We start from the raw sequence: 19138 nt of genomic DNA, 5'->3' as shown, positions 1-19138 counted from the left end.
CTGAATGTCTGGTGGTCATGTGACTAAAATTTGAGTAACAGCCAGAGGATTTACAGCAGCCAGAAGAGTGCGGCCGGTCCGGTCTTGTCCACCACACCCCATTCAGTCGGGGGATTATGGTCGTTGTCTGTGGGTTTTGAGGGGGGGGCTTTGGTGCAACCACAGGAGGTACCATCTTGTGTTTTGTTATTTTCTAGTTTTATGGGGTTTCATGTCTGAACCACTGCCTAGTAGACTGACTCAAAGTTCTCATGCGTACTAACTTTTAGGGAGAATTTTGATGATTTTCAGGTAAAAGAAACATGTCTTGGTTAAAACTGAACTAAATTGAAATACAAAGGTGTTTTGTGTCTTTAATATTGAACAAATTTAACCATGATTTTTTCTGATGACAAGGCCATTGGGTCAGTTTAATTATAGTTTGTCATATTTATAGACATTCATATACAATGAAATCACTTGTACAACAGAATGCCATTAAAGAGGGATAGCTTTATTTCTTGTTGTACTCATTAGACAGCACCACCCATCACAGTAGCACAGGTATAATGATGGATGTGAATCCATGCGAGCAATGTCATTTTAATGTTTAATGTTAAACTCTTTCTTTGTGTCTTTTTCTCTCTCTTGATCTCCAGCTTCTTCTTTTAATTACAACAATGTTTTCTCCTGCACACCCACTGACACGCCCATCATTCAAACACTGAGGAATAGCAGCCACTGCTGCACCTTTCATAATAATGCAGCCACAGTACTGTGCTGTGAGAAAAAATATACGGTATGTATCATGATCAGGACTGACTGATAGCATATTTAGGGTTTTAGTTGTAAACACACAAGGAATCCTGCAACAACTGAAGTTATTTTTAACTTTTTAACACTTCAAGTGTATTTTCATATTTTTCATAAGTAAGATAAAAAGTTTTTTTTAAATAGCATTAATGTTAGTTTTACATTGGAGATTCAACTTTATTAACTATTTTAGTACTACATGTATTTACACTATTCCTTATTGTAGTTGTATTACTCAGTTGAAAAACACTTTGCTGTGCATTGAATTTGTCTTGATGTTCATTGGTACATTGGTTGTGAAAACCTTGTGTTCGACTGTTTGTACTCTTAACAGAGATGTTTTTACATTGTGTTATTGCTGCTTTTATTTGAATGTAGGATCTGAAATCCACATGATTTGATGTAGTAATTCTGCATGAACTGGTGATGGCTGCTAAATCAGGCTGTCTTCTCTTGTTTCTCTGAGGAAAACTGAGTCTGTTACTACACCAATGTGAATAAAAGCAGAAGTGGCTGTAGAGGCACATTATCTCATGTGAAGACTAATTTTTTTCCCTTATTCAAAGTGTAACTTTCATTCTCAAACATACACTCTTTCACCTTTCCCCATACTCTCTTTCACTCTGTCACACACACACACACACACACACACACACACACACACACACACACACACACACACACACACACACACACTATCAAATAGCACACGTTAAGTCCTACTTGAACCCCTTTTGCTATTATATAATCAACCACTCAATTAAAAAAAAAAGGTTCTTTAAGGTTGAGCTACACATTGGATGTCACCACTGACACGACACACAGGATCCCAAATAGTAGATATGGACAGAACACGGACACAAACTCAAACTCCTGGTGTGTTGTGGTGAAATTATAAGGCTTCAGGGGAAAAAAGGCTAAAATAAAAAGGAAAACTGGACTCAGAGCGTGAGCGCACACGTGCAGCTCCGGTATGGACACGTGTGTAGAGTGTAGGGACGGTGTAGAGCGGTTTAGGTGAATTTCCCCGCCCTCTTTTACATATATTGGAGAACAGAATAGTATAAAATACATGGCACACAGATAAACAAATGTCACATCGTATCCACCGGTAATTACAGTAAACGTGTTTTGTGACAGACATTTAATGAGTTAACGGTGACTTGCGGACGCCTCCGGAGGGCGAGACCGACGTCATCCAGGGCTCCGTGCTGCGTTCATATTTGTCGGAATACAATTGTTAGCTGAAGAAATACGTTAATCCTTGTGTACTGCTAACATTTGCCGTACTGTGTTTAAAAATAAATAATAATAATTTCAAAATCAACAATCTTCCTTTAGAAAAACATGATAACCAATTGATTTTGGTTATCCAACAACCATATGACCTTTTTTTTCTCTTTTCTTTTCTTCTGACTTCATTAAAACCCAACATATAGAGAAGTATTGAAGTAGTAACCATTCTCTGTTGCAGTCTCTTCAACAAACGGTGAAAACATTTGACAAATGAAGGTGACAAAATACAGAAATGATTGTACAGGATTATTATTGCACCACAAAAGAAAAATAATTCATATATATTCAGTTTATATTCTATATGTGTTACTCATGCACAAATATTTACTGATCCTGTTTTCCATGAAGTCATTTACAGACAATCATGTTTGAGGCCAGTGAGACCCCTGGGAGTTCTAACAGGAAGTTAGACTTTTTATGATCAAGCTGTCATAAAACTTCAATAATATAAATCTAAGTAAATGAATAAACTCTGAAGTCATTTTCTATTCAAACATGCCATCATTTAAAATCATGTTCATAAGCAGTTCTCATAAAAGTAAGAAAAGTCATTAAGTTTCAAGCTGATAAAACATAGAAATCACAGTCATAAAAGTGACCGTGATACTATGTTGTCAAATGTGTCTCACTGTTCAATTTATTTGTTTTTAGTGTTGTATGTCATTAGTGTGGAAATCATTTTACATGGGTCACTTGTATTATTTCTTACTAACAAATGGGACAAATGTGTAATTATTGTAGATCTTAAAGTTTTCATACTGTGACAGATAAAGTATCTCCTTGTCGTGTGCAACAGGATAATGATCATTTTATGTAGGCCTATTTGTGCGTTTAACTGGCTTCAAAAATGAAATTCCTCCTCAAGGAAAAAGGAAGCTTGTTTTCTAATTAGGGTTTCAATAACTATTACTTTTATTATTTGTCACTGTACACACTATTTTCCCAAACAATCTGATCAATCTGAAAATATTCATGTGTGAAGGTGGAACAAGTAACTTTTAAGCCATTTTGGCTTAAAAATTACTTTCAAATATTAATCAGTTTTCAAAATTGTTGGTGTTTTTTTTATTATCAAATATCCGATTAATCAATTAATTGATGCTCTAAATCTAATGAAATCAAACATAAAAGATGTGGTGAAGTTGCACTGACAACTTTATTTGATTTTTTCTCCTGTTGCAGCACCAAATTGGATTATTTGGATTCTTAATTTTTCTTTTTGGCAGTAAATCAAACTAGTTTAAACAGCTAACTTAGTCCAAATACAGTCTATCTATGATCTATTTCGTTACTAAAAGCACTCGAGTGCGCCCAACACAGTGGCACTTTATGACTTCCGAAATTGAGAGGTTTTACAACGACTTGAAAGCAGCATCTCATCATGACCCAAAAGCGCGTTCCCGACTTTACGTGGCTACTCCCCCTCTACACCGTACGTGCGCGCACCCCTGTATCGCGTGGTGGGGATCATCCATATTGCTGCTGGTGGTGGAGATAAGGTTGTAATCCTGAGAGGCCCTCGGACACGTTTCTTTATTTTTATATATGTTTTAATCCAACGCTGACTGCTCTGCGTCTTAGACTGAAGCTCTTTTGGTCTAGGAGCGACAGAGGAGCGGCAGACTCCGCGGAACAACTTCACATTTCCTTGAAATTGAAGGCGAATTCGGGCCGGGGGGAGGACTGGTAATCCTGAGGGGGGAAGAAAGACGGTGGTGGGAAATGGCCACTCAGGTGGAGGCTCTCCTGCCCGGCAACCCGCTAGCCAAAGCGGAGGAGCACGGCAAAGTTATCCGAGGTGAGCCGGAGGAAGACGAGGGCGGACGGGGCGACGGGGCCAAGCGGCAGACGGGTGTCGCCGACCAGGGCAGCAGCGGCAGCAGCAGCCCCGGACAGGGAGGGACCCCATGTACGGAGGAGCAGACCTCCAAACAGGCGACGGAGGATAGCAAAGAGGGCTGTGACAGCGAAGACAAACAAAACGAGGAGGGTGTTAAAAGCAGCAGCAGAAAGGAGTTTACTGAAGCTCCCCCGCCCAAGGTGAACCCGTGGACTAGGAAAATGAATGCGGTTACCGTGGTCAGCGTGAATGGACAAGCACACCACGGTTTGTACCCTCCCTACATGTTGATTTTCTGACCGTCAGTGTTGTGTTCGTGTCTGTCCGTCCAGGTGTGGTACCACCGGAGGACTGTCACGGGGGGGTTAGATAGCACTTATTGAACAAAAAGAGCCAAGGGGGTGCATAAACAAGCCCTGTCTGTGGTCGCCCCCTTGTTGCTCCCTCTGCAAGCTGGTTATATTTGGAGTGAAAGCGCCCCCCCCCCTCTTGGTGAAGACTATTCCTGGAGTTCATGGTGGCAGAGTGGACCCCATGGGTGGCTGATTGCACAAGGGATCACACCCTTAAAATCACACTCCAAAAGTTGGTCCATCTTTTTAAAATGTAAAGGGCTCTTACTTGTTATATAGTTGAATCAGGACTCAGTCAGCATCGAGCCCCTTTAATCGCAAGATAAGTGATAGTAATTGTTACTTTTGGTCTGTTTAAGAGGAAATCATGTGTACTCTGTTTCTCTTTAATCATGATCTGCAGACTTTAAGGTGCAGTTGAGGGATTATGTTCCCAAATAGATCAAATTTATACATTTTAGCAGTGTCACCGTGCATATTTACTACTGTGACTTTAAACTTCCAAGGTAGGAAAAGACAGAGGAGTCAGACTTAAAATGAGCTCAAATGTCCCCATGTTTAGCCTGCTTCATCACCATGTTCTCCCTCCCCCGTGTCCAACCTACTGCCACCCAGTCAGTCAAACCTGAGCTGACACACTCCCTGTACTTGCCCAATGTTTAAACCGGTGTTTATTGGTGTTTACATGTATGTTTTGAGGCAGGTTTCGACACACAGTCAAGCCAGATATTAATGAGATATCCACCCATGTCAAGCATTGCAGTAATTGGCAGAAAAGCCACGAGCTTGGTCGGTTGTGTGTGTGGCTGCTAAGCCAGCTAACAATAGCACACACACACACACACACACACACACACACACACACACACACACTCTGGCCTAGTGCGTCGTCAAGCCCTTCACACTCAGTTGTTAGCTTAGCTTCCATGTTGCTAATGCTCACCTCCCGTCACCCTATGTAAAACATGTCAGCTTTTTAATTCTTTCGAAGATCGATTGTCGGCACTGAAACGCGACTAAACATGAAACATCTGCTCGTTTAATCTCTTAAAAAGGAGCAGGTTTGTTATGAGACATCACGTGTTCACTCCACGTGTTCCCCGAGAGAAAGGCATGGGCGCTGCTAGCTAGCTAGCTATTGCACCGCATCAGTGCAAACGCAGAAACCAGATATCATTGAGGTTGTCCTAGGTGAGGCTGTCTGGCTGTTTGGTGGTTAATAAAACGGTTGTCATGTCGTGTATCCGTTGTCAGCTCTTGCCTGCTTGTCCACCAATACTAGCTATCGTTAGCATGGGAGCTAGCAGGCAGAGTCATCATGGCTTCTGCATGATCTGACTGATCCGGCCAAAACCCATTACAACTAATTATATCTTGTCATTTAACTACACATAAGGGCTATCTTATACTAAAGGCACATTAATCGATTATTTGGACTGATTATTGATGATGCCCATGGAGCAGCTCTCCTCCTCCTGCTGTGTCAAGGCAACGTGGTTTCATGTCTCTGAGCCATGTGTGTTTTTTACTGCAGACAAGCAGTTTTGTAGTTACAGTCTGGTCATCCTGGTTCTGACTGCATCCTGTCAGCTATTCATGTTGTCTTTTTTGTTTGGCAGCTGGTTTGTTTACAGTGCTAAAGCATGTGTAACTAATGTAGACTTCAGGGTACAGCCTGTACCCTGAATCTGGACCAGTCTGGGTGGATTGGATGGATATGCACCAAAAGCTGTCACATCAGCAAGTAAACCTGGCTGGAAGCCAGAGGTTGAGATAACCAGGCAGTAGTGCTCCCCCTCCTTTATTATGTTGCATTCAAAGACCAAAAATTGTTCAAATGCAAGTTGCGAGCAGATTGTCGACCGTGTGTATTTAGAGCAGTGGTTGCCTTTTTTCTACTTCTTGTGACTCCTTAATACAAAGCCATGTCTACTTGGAGTTGCCGCCACAGGTTGTGTTTATGACTCTTGAGCAGTTCAGTCATCCGGCAAATTACTCTTCTCAAATTGTTGGGTTGAAGGTGTGACTGTACAGTACTTTAACGGGAAGGGGAAAAAAATAACAGTTCAGAGTTTGAAAATAAACATAACTTTGAGTATCAGTTTTTTTTTTTTTTTTATCAGCTTTGAGTCAAAGTTTTTGTCGTTGGACAGGATGGGTTTCTTAGATTTGCTGTTCATGCAATGACTTTGGAGAAATGTGAGCATATTATGGTTGAAACAATAATTTTTGTTCTTGATTAACCTGACAATTATTTTTATCATTCAACAGTGTGCACAAACGGTAAAAAATAACCATCATTGTGTTCTCGAGCTCAATGTAACATCTTTTTATTGGTTGTTTTTTCTGACAAACAATCAAACATCCATAGATATTCATTTACCTATCACAGATGATAAAGAAAATGAATCACAAATGAGAACCTGAAACTATTTGACATATTTGCTGGAATGTCTTAAATGATTCAGTGCTTGTCAAAAAAGGTTGCTGATAAATTTCTACCAATCAGCTAATCACATAATTGGCTAATTGTTTCACCTCTAGACTTAATCATGAGCAAATCTGCTTGATACTGTAGTGAGTGTGGACTGAAGTATCGCAATCCTCAAAAGTTTTACTGTTTTTAAAGTTGTTGTCTGAAGACGACGGCACTCTTGGCAAAACTCGGTCTTCTTTTTAGTTAGACAGAGTGTTCATGCACAACAGTGTAAATTATTAGTCTTTTTAAGAGGTAGAATCTTCTGTAATCAGTCATGTGTACTCAGTTTGTCCTTGAACAAGATCCTGGACTCCTGCCCTGGATAAAAACACCAGCTGAAAGAATGAAAATGTATTTCCACGGCCCAGACAGCTTTGTTTAGGATCATAGTAGGAGTGTGTTACCAAATGTGACTTAAATTTGTGGCAAGACAAGGGTGGATCTGGATTAGGGCTGCAAATAACAGTTGATTTCGTAATGAATTAGTCCTTCCATTATTTTTTTTGATGAATTACCTAGTCCATAAAATGGAGAAAAAATCCCCAGAGCTCAAGATTTTCCATGTGTCTCTTTTTTTTCAGTTCAACTAAAAGTCCAAAACAGAGAGAGTCATCAAATCTTCACATTTTAAAAATCAGTACCAAACAGTACATGACAATTTATCACAACCATGTCTTTATAAATTACTATTAAAATTGTTGCTGATCATTTTTCTGCCAATCAACCAGTGAATTAATCATCTTATCATTTCAGCTCTAATCTGTGTTCACAGACACAGACAGTGCATTTTAATAATAACTGGCTGGAATTTTTATTAATTATTGGGGAAACAAGCATGTCATTAGTTTGCCTCTCTTTGTCATTGTAGAATTGGGTTCAAATACCAGAATTGAAAAGCTGAACTTCTACCTTTTTAACTTTATTTTTTTATTAAGAGAAATGTGTCTCACAACTAAGGGAAACTTTAATAAACACACAGACTTGAACATGAAACATAATAAAATACATAAAACATACAATATTTATATTTGTATGACTTTCTGAAACCTATCATATAAAGTGAAAACACAACATAAAACCTGTAGTACATCCAGCATTGAATGAAAAACATCATTACCTTAACTGCCCACTTGTTATATGGAAGACTGATCATGAGCTGACTCACAAAGAGCATTTATCAGTTTGATGGCATGGGAGACAAAATATTTCTTTCACCTTGTTAGATATGCCCTTTAATACTTCTAATTTTTGTCCGGACGGGAGAAACTCAAGCTCTCCATATAGAGGTCAGAGAGGCCATTATTATCGGAAATAATTTGAGCTCTGGAAATTGCTCTCTTGGTGAAAGTGTGAGACAGCTGAGGTAGTTCAAAACCAATGAGTTCACAGACTGCGGCTTTCGTCACTTGTCAAGAGATTATCAAATCAAGCAGTAGTTAGATGGAATCGTGGTTTGGCTGGCCACCTTCAGAGAGCAGACCTACCAGTGTTTGGTTGCTAATATTAGTAGTAAAGATGACTGGCTTGTCTCAAGGTTGTGTGGCTGCATTCTTTATATTTTCACCCAAAACCACCACTGCGACTCCCTTACCATGCAGCAACAGCTTTTCTGTAACAAGTGCTGGCCACAGGCCTAAAGGTGTCCTGTGGAGTTTTTATGTAAACAAGCAAAAGTTCTGTTTACATTCAGTGATTCTCATTCAAACACATAGCACGTGTATCCTTGAGGCTTAACAAATGCGTTACATGGTTGTCCTTCCTCATTATTTTTGAATATTTATTGTGCAGTGTTTACATCCTTGCTTGCTTGGTACTAGTCATTGTCTCCACTGCCTTTGTTGTCACATTGTTGTGCGTCACCAACACCAACTGTCAGACAGCAGAGTACCATGAAATGGCCAGTGGGGATTTGCATCTTGTTGCCTGCGTCCTCCTGTGAATGCCCGACCTGCTCGTAAAAACATTTCTCCAGAGTGCAACTAGTGGTCAAAAACTCCACAGCTGCATTTAGCTTCTCATTCATTTCTATAAGGAGCAGGGGCAAGATGTATTAGCTTCTGATTGTGGGCTGACCCTGCCTCTGTAACTTCATGCAAAGTTTAGTCTGATTGAACTTTGGCAAGTGAAATAACATCTGCAATGTCCAGCCAGTTTGAGAGAGGGGGTGAACTTTACCCAGAGGTTACTGAGAGTAAAGTGTCTTAATAAGAAGGAGTATAATTTCCAGCTTTTTGGACTGTTGTTACAAGACGCAAGTACATTTTGCCAGGCTAAATCCTGTCCGACCGCACTGTTACTGGCCCAGCTTTGACTGTAGTGTTGAAGCTGGTGTGACATTTACATTTCTGTCATGTAGCTGAATCACTGCACAGTCTTGCGTTCACTGGATCTACAGTTTGTTGTTTTGTATGTTGGAATTGTTGCAGAGATGCCACTGAAAAAGTGGAGCAGTTGAACAAAAACAGATGGATATAAGTTAGTAAGGCAAATACAACATAAGTTCAACCATTTATTCTTGTGACTGTCCTGGTCATGAGTTCAAGTCAAACTAAACGGGTGTATTTTAAACGTGTATGGTCCAGAATTTGAAGTATTTTTCCGGAAAAGTTGGCTGAGTTCCCCTGAACACTTTAATGTCTTGTTTCATAAATACATTTTGGGCCCCTGAGGGAGTTCATGGTGCTTCTGATGGGTCACCACAAAACAAGAGTAGCAGTGTGTTTGTAAAAGCTCTGCTTAAAGTTTACTGCAAGTTCTTAAACACTATTTCATCCAAACACCGGTTCTCAGCTGATACTGTGATTTGGAGCAAATGAGAACATGCTGAGTGAGACATGATATGAGTGATGAGACAGTCCAGTGCATGGAATTAACTCTAACTGCCAGCAAAACGCAGCCACTTTGGCTAAGCATGTTAGTTTCCTGTCCTGCTGTGCCACCTGTTGCAGCTAACTGAGCAGCAACAGGTGGTGTATGGGGCAGTGGTCGGGTATTGCTACAGGTACTGGTGAGAAGATGAAACATGAACCAAGAAGTCCAGTTTGAGGGCTTCACAGATACCAAGACACTGTACAGCCTTTTACACTGCAGGATCTTATGTTATCATGGGTGAAGTAATTTGCTCATCTGCCTCAACGCCTGTAATGTTAAAAGTACAATTATTTAAATAGTTTTGAACTGAGTTGTGACCAAATGAGAGCCAGGATCGGCTTGTTTTTTCAGACAAACTTGCATTTTTGTTTTTCTTTCTTCTGACTCATCAGCAGCAGCATCTCGCTGGATCAACACACGTGTCTTGTATTGTAGAATTAAGGAATGCAAATAGGGAGCATTTTTATGTTGTACTTGTGAAATGTACAGTGAATTCTGAGCTGAAATTTTGTTAAGATCCTTTTTTTGTCCGGCAATAATTGTTTCAAATGGGCTATCATTTTGTTGCAACTGGTTTAAAAGTTATGCACAATTATGACACTCAGTGGCACAACTATTAATTATGGACATAAGAAGATGTTCATTCATTTTAGAGGTCTGCATGGCGCTAAAACTGACACCCCAAACTGGTCTTGTACCCATGGTGCTGCAGAATTGGCTTTCCCTCTTACCTTTACTCACAACACATTACACTAATGAGGCCCTTTTTAAAGAGATCCTCCTGCATTGCTGTTAAAATAAGACCCCTCATTTTGCAGCCTTTGCTTGTTTACTCTAAACCAAACAAAGCTGGTAAATTGCTGCCCCAGTGTGTGGTTTTTAGATCGCATCCGGGTGTTCAGGAATTAAATTTGTGACGTGTAACAGGACAGCGTCGCCGTCTTTCCTGCGATGCCACCTCTCCCTTTCCCTGACATCTATCCGGCTCTGTGACTGCCTCCTCTGCCTGCTTATTGCCAGAACATCACCATCTCCTCTCCGTTCTGTGTTTGTATCTTTTATACAGAACAGAGAGATGGAGTAAAGGTGTAGCATTCTCATCTTGAACAGGCTTAGAGTATTTGCAAAGTCAGAGAGAGAAACAGATAAATGTCTAAACTGGAACTGGACCCCAGCCCAGCTTTTTGTCTGGACCTATCAGGTTCAGGTAGCCTCTTCTGAATTTTGACAATAATATGCTGTATGTGTGTAATTGTTTTTTACATTTACTGTTTTACCTGAGGTGACACTACGGCAGTCATCATCTTATAGGGAAGCCTGCAGATGCATCAGACAATCCTTCCTTCATGTGACTGTTATGTAATTAACACCTACTTAATAACCTACTAACTTAAAAGTATAGCCCGCAGCTTGCTCATATTAGTATTTGAATTTAAGCATCAGATATGTCTGTCATCTTTTTTACACAAACATGTAACAAACATTTTTAACAAGGATCGCTTAACTTTTATAAGAAATGTGACATTTTATAGTAGGACAATAAACCTGTGAGTGCTCACCGGTTAAATTATGACATGGAGACATTTAGGCATTTTTGTATTGCAGTTTCTCGTTTTTATTGGTTGACATTGATACTGATATAGCAAGATATAGCAAGTAATATCAAAGTATTTAGGAAAAAATATATTATTGGTATCTGTAAAATATGTAGGGTTAACAGTCTGTGTTTTGGCTTTGTTTTGGCTGCTATTTGGCTGTAGTAAAACATTTGTGAGAAATTTTGAGTGATTCTTGTATGGAAGGGATACGGGGGTGGGTGTGGGGTGCAGCTGTCTATGGTCCTATTCCACTGAGATAAGGACATGGTGTCTTCAAAAGGTTGTAGAGATAATGTACTCATGTACACTGTGTTCCATTTGAGGTATCAGAAGTGATACCCAATCCAATTCCAGCCTTATTTAAAGTCCGTTCTGTTTTTTCTGTTGTGAACAATGCAGGCTGACATGTTGCTATCCTGTAGCTGAGGCATGACCCTCAGTCAACAAATCAGGAATGACTGGCTGGTCTGCCAAATGAATAAATGTAGGTTCGGCTCGATGCTTTAGCATTTCTTAACCATGCGCAGGAACCTTAATTGACCCATGCAAATGCTGCCCTCTGTTTGAAACTGTAGGTAGAAAGGGACTGTTGAGTGAAACCCCCCTTCTCTTTACACCCTACGTAACATGTCTTTAAGCCAGTGTTCATATTAAAACTACAGCTTTTGTTCTGTGAAAAGTTGTCTTAAACCTCAGGTAGGGAGTTGAGAATTTTTTTTACACCGCACCTACAATATTGTGGTAACATTTATATACTATAATGTAGTTGTGTGTGTGTGTGTGTGTGTGTGTGTGTGTATATATATATATATATCTGAGGAGTTACAGTTGTTGACAGATACATTAATAACATTTAAAGTTTATATTTACATGATAGTGTGTTATATACTATATACTACTATACTATAAAATAAACAGAGGGGGTTAAAGTGTTACCATGGTTTCCTTTTTTTTTTATTTTTAACATGAAAGCCTCCACTCTGCGTGTATGGCTTTCTTGACAGCTCTAAATTAAGTTTGAAGTTCTCTGAGGTGTGATGGTTTGAAGCAGCTTGGCGTTCTTGCAGCAGCCGCTTCTACCAGGAGCTGTTTCAGAATTAGCAGAGATGCCTCACTTGTCTCCCACATTTGTCCCTGTCCTGTGAATATGGTCTTTGTTGGGGCCGTGAAGAAGCAGACCCCCGCCCTCAGTCATCAGACCCCTCAAGGCCGTTTGTAGCTGGGTTTTATGAGGTGTCAGGACCTGTCAAAGGTCATGAACCTCGAAGGAGTGCTGATGTGTGAAGAGGTGAAGTGGAACTGCTGTTGCAGATCAGACTGCTACTGCGGCAACTTCCGAATGGGTGTTAATTGTGTGGATGTGAGATCAGCTGACTGGTCAGCCTGTGGAAGTGAAGTTGTGTCTTCATGTTTGGACGGTAAGGTGAATGTTAATACCTTAAGTACAATGGCTTTCTTTATTGTTTATGCTCCTGAGCTGTTAAATTCCAAATATTTCATGTTGGTTTTTTTGTCCAACTTGATCATATATTTACCTCCACGAAGGAGATTATGTTTTCACCAGTGTCTTGCATAAAATGTACTGAACCAATTTACACCAAAGCTGGTGGGGGAGGGGGGCATTACATTACATATCCAATTAAAAGGGCACATCTGGGAACTTTCGTTAACATTGCTAGATGTAGAGATGGGGCATTTTTTGACCATGACTTCTCAGGAAATTATATATGGAGCTTGATGTAAAAATCAGACATGATAATGGCGCTGAGATCTGTGTAGGATCTTGTGCAGGTTAATGTGTAATGCTCTTGTCAACAAATGGTTTGCTGTTGCAATGGAAAACAGAAATTGTGCTGTCATATTTTTATCTTGGAATCATTTTTCTTGAGCCTATGTTTTTACTACTTGTACGAACAGTTTGAACAAATATTTCCAATGGTTTTCGCACATCTTGAGCATCAGTAAAACGACACCCAGATGAAACAATCAGTTGATTAATTGATGCGTCTATGAAAATGAAAATGTATTTGAAAACAACTTTAATTCATTTTATTCAATTAATCATTTATCTAGTAAAAATGTCAGTTGTTCTGTTTTCAGCTTCTTAAATTTGAGGATTAGCTGCTTCTTGTTCTATATCATTTTAAATTGACCCTCTTAAAGTTTTAGACTGTGGGTCAGACAAAACAAAATGTAAAGCTGCTCACTCTGTTAGATATCAAAGGTCAGAACCTCAGAGCAGATTAACCCAGAGTGGAAATGCTAAGATAAGTAGCAGCCTAGTGTCTATTCTACTCACTCTACTCCACCTCACACACCCACTCATCTCACATATACACACACACACACACACACACATACACACACACTCTGTCAGCTGTTTCAGATGAGCCCATGTCTTAAGTCGTCCAGCTGAAGTTGCTTTATCTGTCTCAGGGTTGTGTCTGGACTGGACGATAGTCACATCTCTCAGCCTCGGCAGCGCAGGCGTTCACTCAGGGTGTGGATCGTTTGCTGCATCAAGGATGTGTCTAGTCAGTGGTGCATAAAAACTGTGACAACCTAAAGGCCTCAATTTATTAGTCCATCTTTGAGGAAAGAAGTAAAAAAGTACTTCTCCTCTTTCACAAAGGAGGAAGATACCGGACGGTGGAGTGAGTTTAGGTTTCTAGGAACTCTAAAAAAGCATGTCACATGGAGAAAAGAATGCCAGACAGGAAATGATAGCAACTGTTATTACATGGTTAGACTTCATGTTCAGCTTCCAGGTGGGACACAAGCATATGCATTCACTCCAGAGCAGGTGCTCCTGCTGTAACAAGATATTTTTAATCAGTGAGAACAGCAAAAAGCTGCAGTGTCAACTTTTGCCATTTTTCTACGCTTTCGATTTAGCTCGCTCCTATCACACTCTGGCTCTACTGGGGCCTCACAGCTGTGGATAAAGCTGCCAGTACTGTATGCTTCTTCAGACGCCACATTGTCCAGTAGCTTCAGATTGGATTGGAAATGGGGGGAGAGGGGATGTATTCCTGTAACTTCCCAAAACTATCAATCCAACATTCAGTGAGTGGCCGGGTGTGCGGAGATGAGGAAGTAAACAGGGTTTGAACGTCTCTCCCTGGCTCCGTTTTTTTTTTTTTTTTTTTCATTCATCGTTCCTGTGTATGACTGGGTGAAACAATAGATAAATGTTTCCCAAGAGAGTGTTTCAGACTGCATACCGTCATCCCCGTAGTTAAAGATTAATATCCATGTCCCTCTCTATGATGGCCAGCTTTTCACACTGCCTTCAGGTGTAGCCATTTGGAACAACTATGAACATGACTGACATCTTAGGAGGTCGGAAAACACAATTAGCAAACTAGTGCTTTTCGACCCGGCCCTAACTGCATCAACCTGCACTGTTGTGGTTCTGCTTGGTAGCTAGTTTGACTGTGGCCAACCTGTGATGGTCTCCTCCCTCGTACCAACGTGTGGATGTGCTGGTGTTGTTTTTAAGAATTTCTATCAGTACTTAATGTAGATTGTAACTGAATCTCTGTGGTTCTGCTTTTATTGTGAAGCCCCTACAGGAAATGCAGTGTATTTGTTAGCGATGCTCATCTTCAGTAACACAATATTTGGTCATAGTCAGTGCTGTTATATCAGTGTTAGATGCAGAGCTGAAGTCGACAGGTTGTTTCTTTTCGCTTGTGAGAACAACTCCAACATCTCAAGGTCAGCAACATTGTTTACCTCACTGTGGTGTCAGCAGCGACTCAGCCCGTTGTGAATATCCCCACCCGGCTCAAAGATTAGCATTTTTCAGAAATGTCACAAATGACACGTGGTATAATTTTTTTATCATGAGAAAATTGACTATTTTTCCCAAGCTGTTCCATCAGTTTAGTTCACATCAGAAGTTAAAATCATGAGTCATTAACATCACATAGTTGTCATAATGTTTTAGCTCACAGCAGGACTAGAAGCAGCTGTTCAATCACAACTCTCATCCACACACTATAGCTGAAAAGTGTTTTAATCGATTTCAAAAAGAAAAAGCTTCCCAGAATAGATTTGAGGATTCATCCAGGAATTTGGATGCAGAGGGATGTCAGGTGAGGTGTGTTGAGCCCAGTTACTCTCTTTGTTACATGACCTCGGCTTAGTGTGTGTGTGTATGTATGTATGTATGTGTTTTTTGTTACTGCTGCTGTGTTGTTGCTGCTACTCGGCATACACAGGGAGACCCCTCCCAGCCCTCTACTGTCTGAGCTTTTGACTCTGCAAGAGGTGATGTCACCACACTGATCATGTGACGCCGGGGAGAGTATTTGATGTATGTGTGCGCGTGTGTGTGTGTGTGTGTGTGTGGCAGGGAGGCAGGCGATCTGTGGCGTACACTCTGACTGTCGTTTCCTCCATATTTGGTTCTTGCAGACAGGCTTCCCTCCTCTGTCGTCACTCTGCTCTGCCCTGCTCTGCTCTGCATGGAAGACCGTCAGACTGCAAGCAGCTAGTAGATAAAACCGAGATTAAGTTTCTCTTAGATAAAAAGTTACTTGAGAAATGACAAACCATTAATAAGGTTATTTCAGTGTGATTGTCACACTCCTCATCTAGTTGCTGTTTCTCTGTAATGAGCCAAAATGAAACGGCTGTCTTCAGTGCCTTTTAGGGAACATACTGAGCATTTGCCAGGATTTACATATTGGATGTCTAAATCCTGGCGGTGTTTCTCATTTCTTTCATCCAGAGAGACACTGAAAAGCATTTAGAAATTTAAATGCATGTGTTTATAATGAGGGTTTTTGGCTATTAGACCATGGCCTGTGGGGATGTCTTGTTGAAAATCGTCATGTGAGGAAAATGTCAGACTGCTGCCTTTTCTCCCTTTCACTTGCCGCAGTAACTGGGGAATCCCAGCATCCAACACATAACCTTAATAAGTAAATCTTTCAAATGTGATACAACTTCAGAATCATGTGACAATACATGTGGGAAAATGAAAAAACCTACTCGCCAAAGCCAACAAAAAGTCCCAGCATCTGGTGGAGGACCGGGCTGGTTTCCCAACACAACCACTGTGTTTATCTAAGACTGCAGAGCCGACGTGGCACAAGGTTTATTTATAGGCTCCACCAGCGATATACCCTGTGGGCTTTGGAGCAGGTATTGTCACTGGTGCGTGCTGTAGTACCCTTGGGAATTTGTCTTTGGACTCCACCTGAGCTGCGTGCTGCGAGTTTCTGAGAAGAGGAGGGAGGGACTGTGTGTTGGGAGTGGTGAGATTTGAGATTATAGTAAGTGGATAGAAGGAGGAAATCTGACAGAGCATTTGAACAACAATACAACGTTAGGTTCATGCAAGTTGAGGTTAATTACCATTAATATCCCTTCAGCTGTTTTGTCTTAATTTAAATGTAACATGTCAGTAAAGCATTTTGCATGTGTAAAATGATCAGATATGGAGCCCACAAAGCTGAGTGAATTGAACTGACGGTATTACGAGACAGAGGGTGAGATGGTGGTTAATGTGAACAGGCGGGGGTTGGTGGTGGCTAATGTTAATGGTAGCCTCTGGCTGTCTGCCGTGCACAGCAGGCTAGAACAACTGGCCCTGAGTGCTGTGAAGAAAGACGAAGGGAATTAAAAACAGCAGAGAGAGAAGGAGGACGGTGAAATTAGAAGAGGGGAGGAACTGCCAGAAAGGAGAGGGTGATGATGGACTTTAGTGAGGAGAGTCTCTAATGCTAATGTGTGCTGGGTAAACTGATGATTAGAGAGAAGCCGTTAAAGGATGACGGCATTGTTTTTTCTCTGGTAGCTTAAGCTCCTTCAAATTGCCATAACCTTTACAGCAAATTTTAAATATTATTTTTCATGTCAGAATAAGCTCTGATTTTTACATGAGTCAGGGCAGCAGTTTCATTAGGTCAGATCTGGTAACATCTAACACAGCACTGAAAATCTGAAAGGAAATGATTTTTCTCATTGTAGCGCAGAGAAAAAGAAGGTCAAAAAAGCTTTCACAAAACCACAGCAATCATCAGATTTGCAGCCCCACTCTCTATTAAATATATTTTTTATTATTTCTGCCAACTGCATTGTTGAAAATTTTAAATACAGCACTCAAGGAAATGGGAATAAAAGAGAGTCAGGTTGGTCATGTTAACTACACACACACTTTCAGTGACTGACTGCCTTAAATTATATATATATAATTTTGTTTGAAATTCTGACACAAAGTTGGTTTGAAGTTACACTTCTGTGGCCTGAGCAGGTTTCGCAGTGTCGGTGTGTGCGTTGCTCTTGTGTCCGTGTGTCATGGGTCATATTTCAGGTACATCTGATCCATCTCAATCCTACCGTTGTTTTTTTTTTGTTTGTTTTTTTTTATTCAAAATTGCACTGGAGTGATGAAGTCAAACAAGCTGGTCACATTTGTCAATGACTGGTAAACTTGTGTGGGCAGGTTATGTATATTGTCTTTTTAATTTTATATTTTGAACGTTACATCGAAATAGTGTTTCATTTAGCGCTGTATGATTCTACACAATTAGAACATGTTTTGTGTCAGACCTGAGACTAAGATTTTCTATTTTGTAATTTAAATGTTGGATATAGATGTTGTCAAGCACCAGGGATTTTTCTAATAGTTTCATTGGCCTTCGCCATTTTGTACGTTGTTTTGAAATTTCAGGTGGTTGCATACATTCCTCAGTTACCCTGTAGAGCTGCAAATACAGAAGAGCTTTTTGTTTCCATATAATCTCAGCTTTTTGTGAGGAGGATTAATGTATTTCCTTGTCTTCCTCCTTGATTCTGACTCATTTTGTTCCTATTTTGAAGCTGTTTGCTCCTTCAACTCTGGATAAATTAGGAGGACTTGGTTTGATGAAAGCGATTTCCCTGTTAATGCAAATATAGCAGAATCATCTCTCACACACACACACGCACGCGCGCTCGCACACACACCTGACCTGTCCTTGAGTTTTGGTGAATGTAGCACTCTTATCATGGTTCTTGTACTGTTGAGCACATAACACTTAGATAACACCCAGCCCTCCCTCCTACTTTTTGTGTCAGGTTGTTCTCAAGGTGCTTTCACACTTGGCTCTGTTTTGAGCGAATAATTTCAAAGTTAAAAATCCACGACTAGAAGTTCATTTATACCATTTTTTAGTGCATCTGAAGCATCGTGAAAATTAGATAAATTACACAGATAACAGACTAAAAAGCAAAAATTTACCGATGTGATTGTGAAACAGGATTGCCTGTTTTTTCGCTTTTACTTTAGGACATAATTATGATGAAATAAATGGCAAGTAATGTTAGATTTCAGTCTATTGCTTGCAGACTTTGATTGTGGATAAAATGAGAATAACTCGACCCTTCACCTTGTTTTTGTTTTTTTTTTTTTAAATAGAAGTTGGAGGTTAGCTACATAAGAGTCAAAATTTGAGTTTTACCAATCAGTTCCCCAATATTTTGGGGTTGTGGCAGCAGGAAGTACCGAATCTAGAAGTAGGTTACTGTTGAAGTTTCTATATACCTTTTTTTATTTATGCAGCTGTATTTTTTTTAACAGTAACGGTAGCAAAACCAGCACTTTGCAGTTGGACTTTAAGGCTGTTTTAACGTATAGTCCTTTTTAACCGAACCAAACTCGGTCATCTTAAAGTGGACCAAAGATTCAGCCCAAGCAGTGTCTTTTTTTCCAACAAAGAGGTTGGCCACGCGACAATGATGACGATGACGCCGTCATTGCGCTGAACTAATGTCTGTTGTAAAAAAAAAATCACGTGATCCACTCATCAACACAAAGAGCCCTCTAGACAACATTTTCCTGTCTAAACGGAGTGAGCCGACTTTTTTTTGGCATTTAGAACTTTAGAATTTATTATAACGTTATTCATACTGTTCA

At 40.2% G+C, this 19138-nt stretch overlaps 1 protein-coding gene across 2 annotated transcripts in view; it reads left to right on the top strand.

The window, feature by feature from the left end:
* Positions 1-3612: 3612 nt before the first annotated feature.
* larp1 (La ribonucleoprotein domain family member 1) overlaps positions 3613-19138 on the top strand; it is a 53255-nt gene continuing 37729 nt past the window's right edge. For both annotated transcript variants that reach the window (XM_022762515.1, XM_022762514.1), the window contains exon 1: positions 3613-4195. In XM_022762515.1, the coding sequence (XP_022618236.1) occupies positions 3811-4195 (385 nt within the window). In that variant the 5' untranslated portion in view covers positions 3613-3810. The remainder of the gene's footprint in view (positions 4196-19138) is intronic.

This window comes from Seriola dumerili, unplaced genomic scaffold (genome assembly GCF_002260705.1).
Source record: "Seriola dumerili isolate Sdu_G_001 unplaced genomic scaffold, Sdu_1.0 BDQW01000449.1, whole genome shotgun sequence".
Lineage (NCBI taxonomy): Eukaryota > Metazoa > Chordata > Actinopteri > Carangiformes > Carangidae > Seriola > Seriola dumerili.
This window is presented reverse-complemented; position numbering and strand designations above follow the sequence as displayed.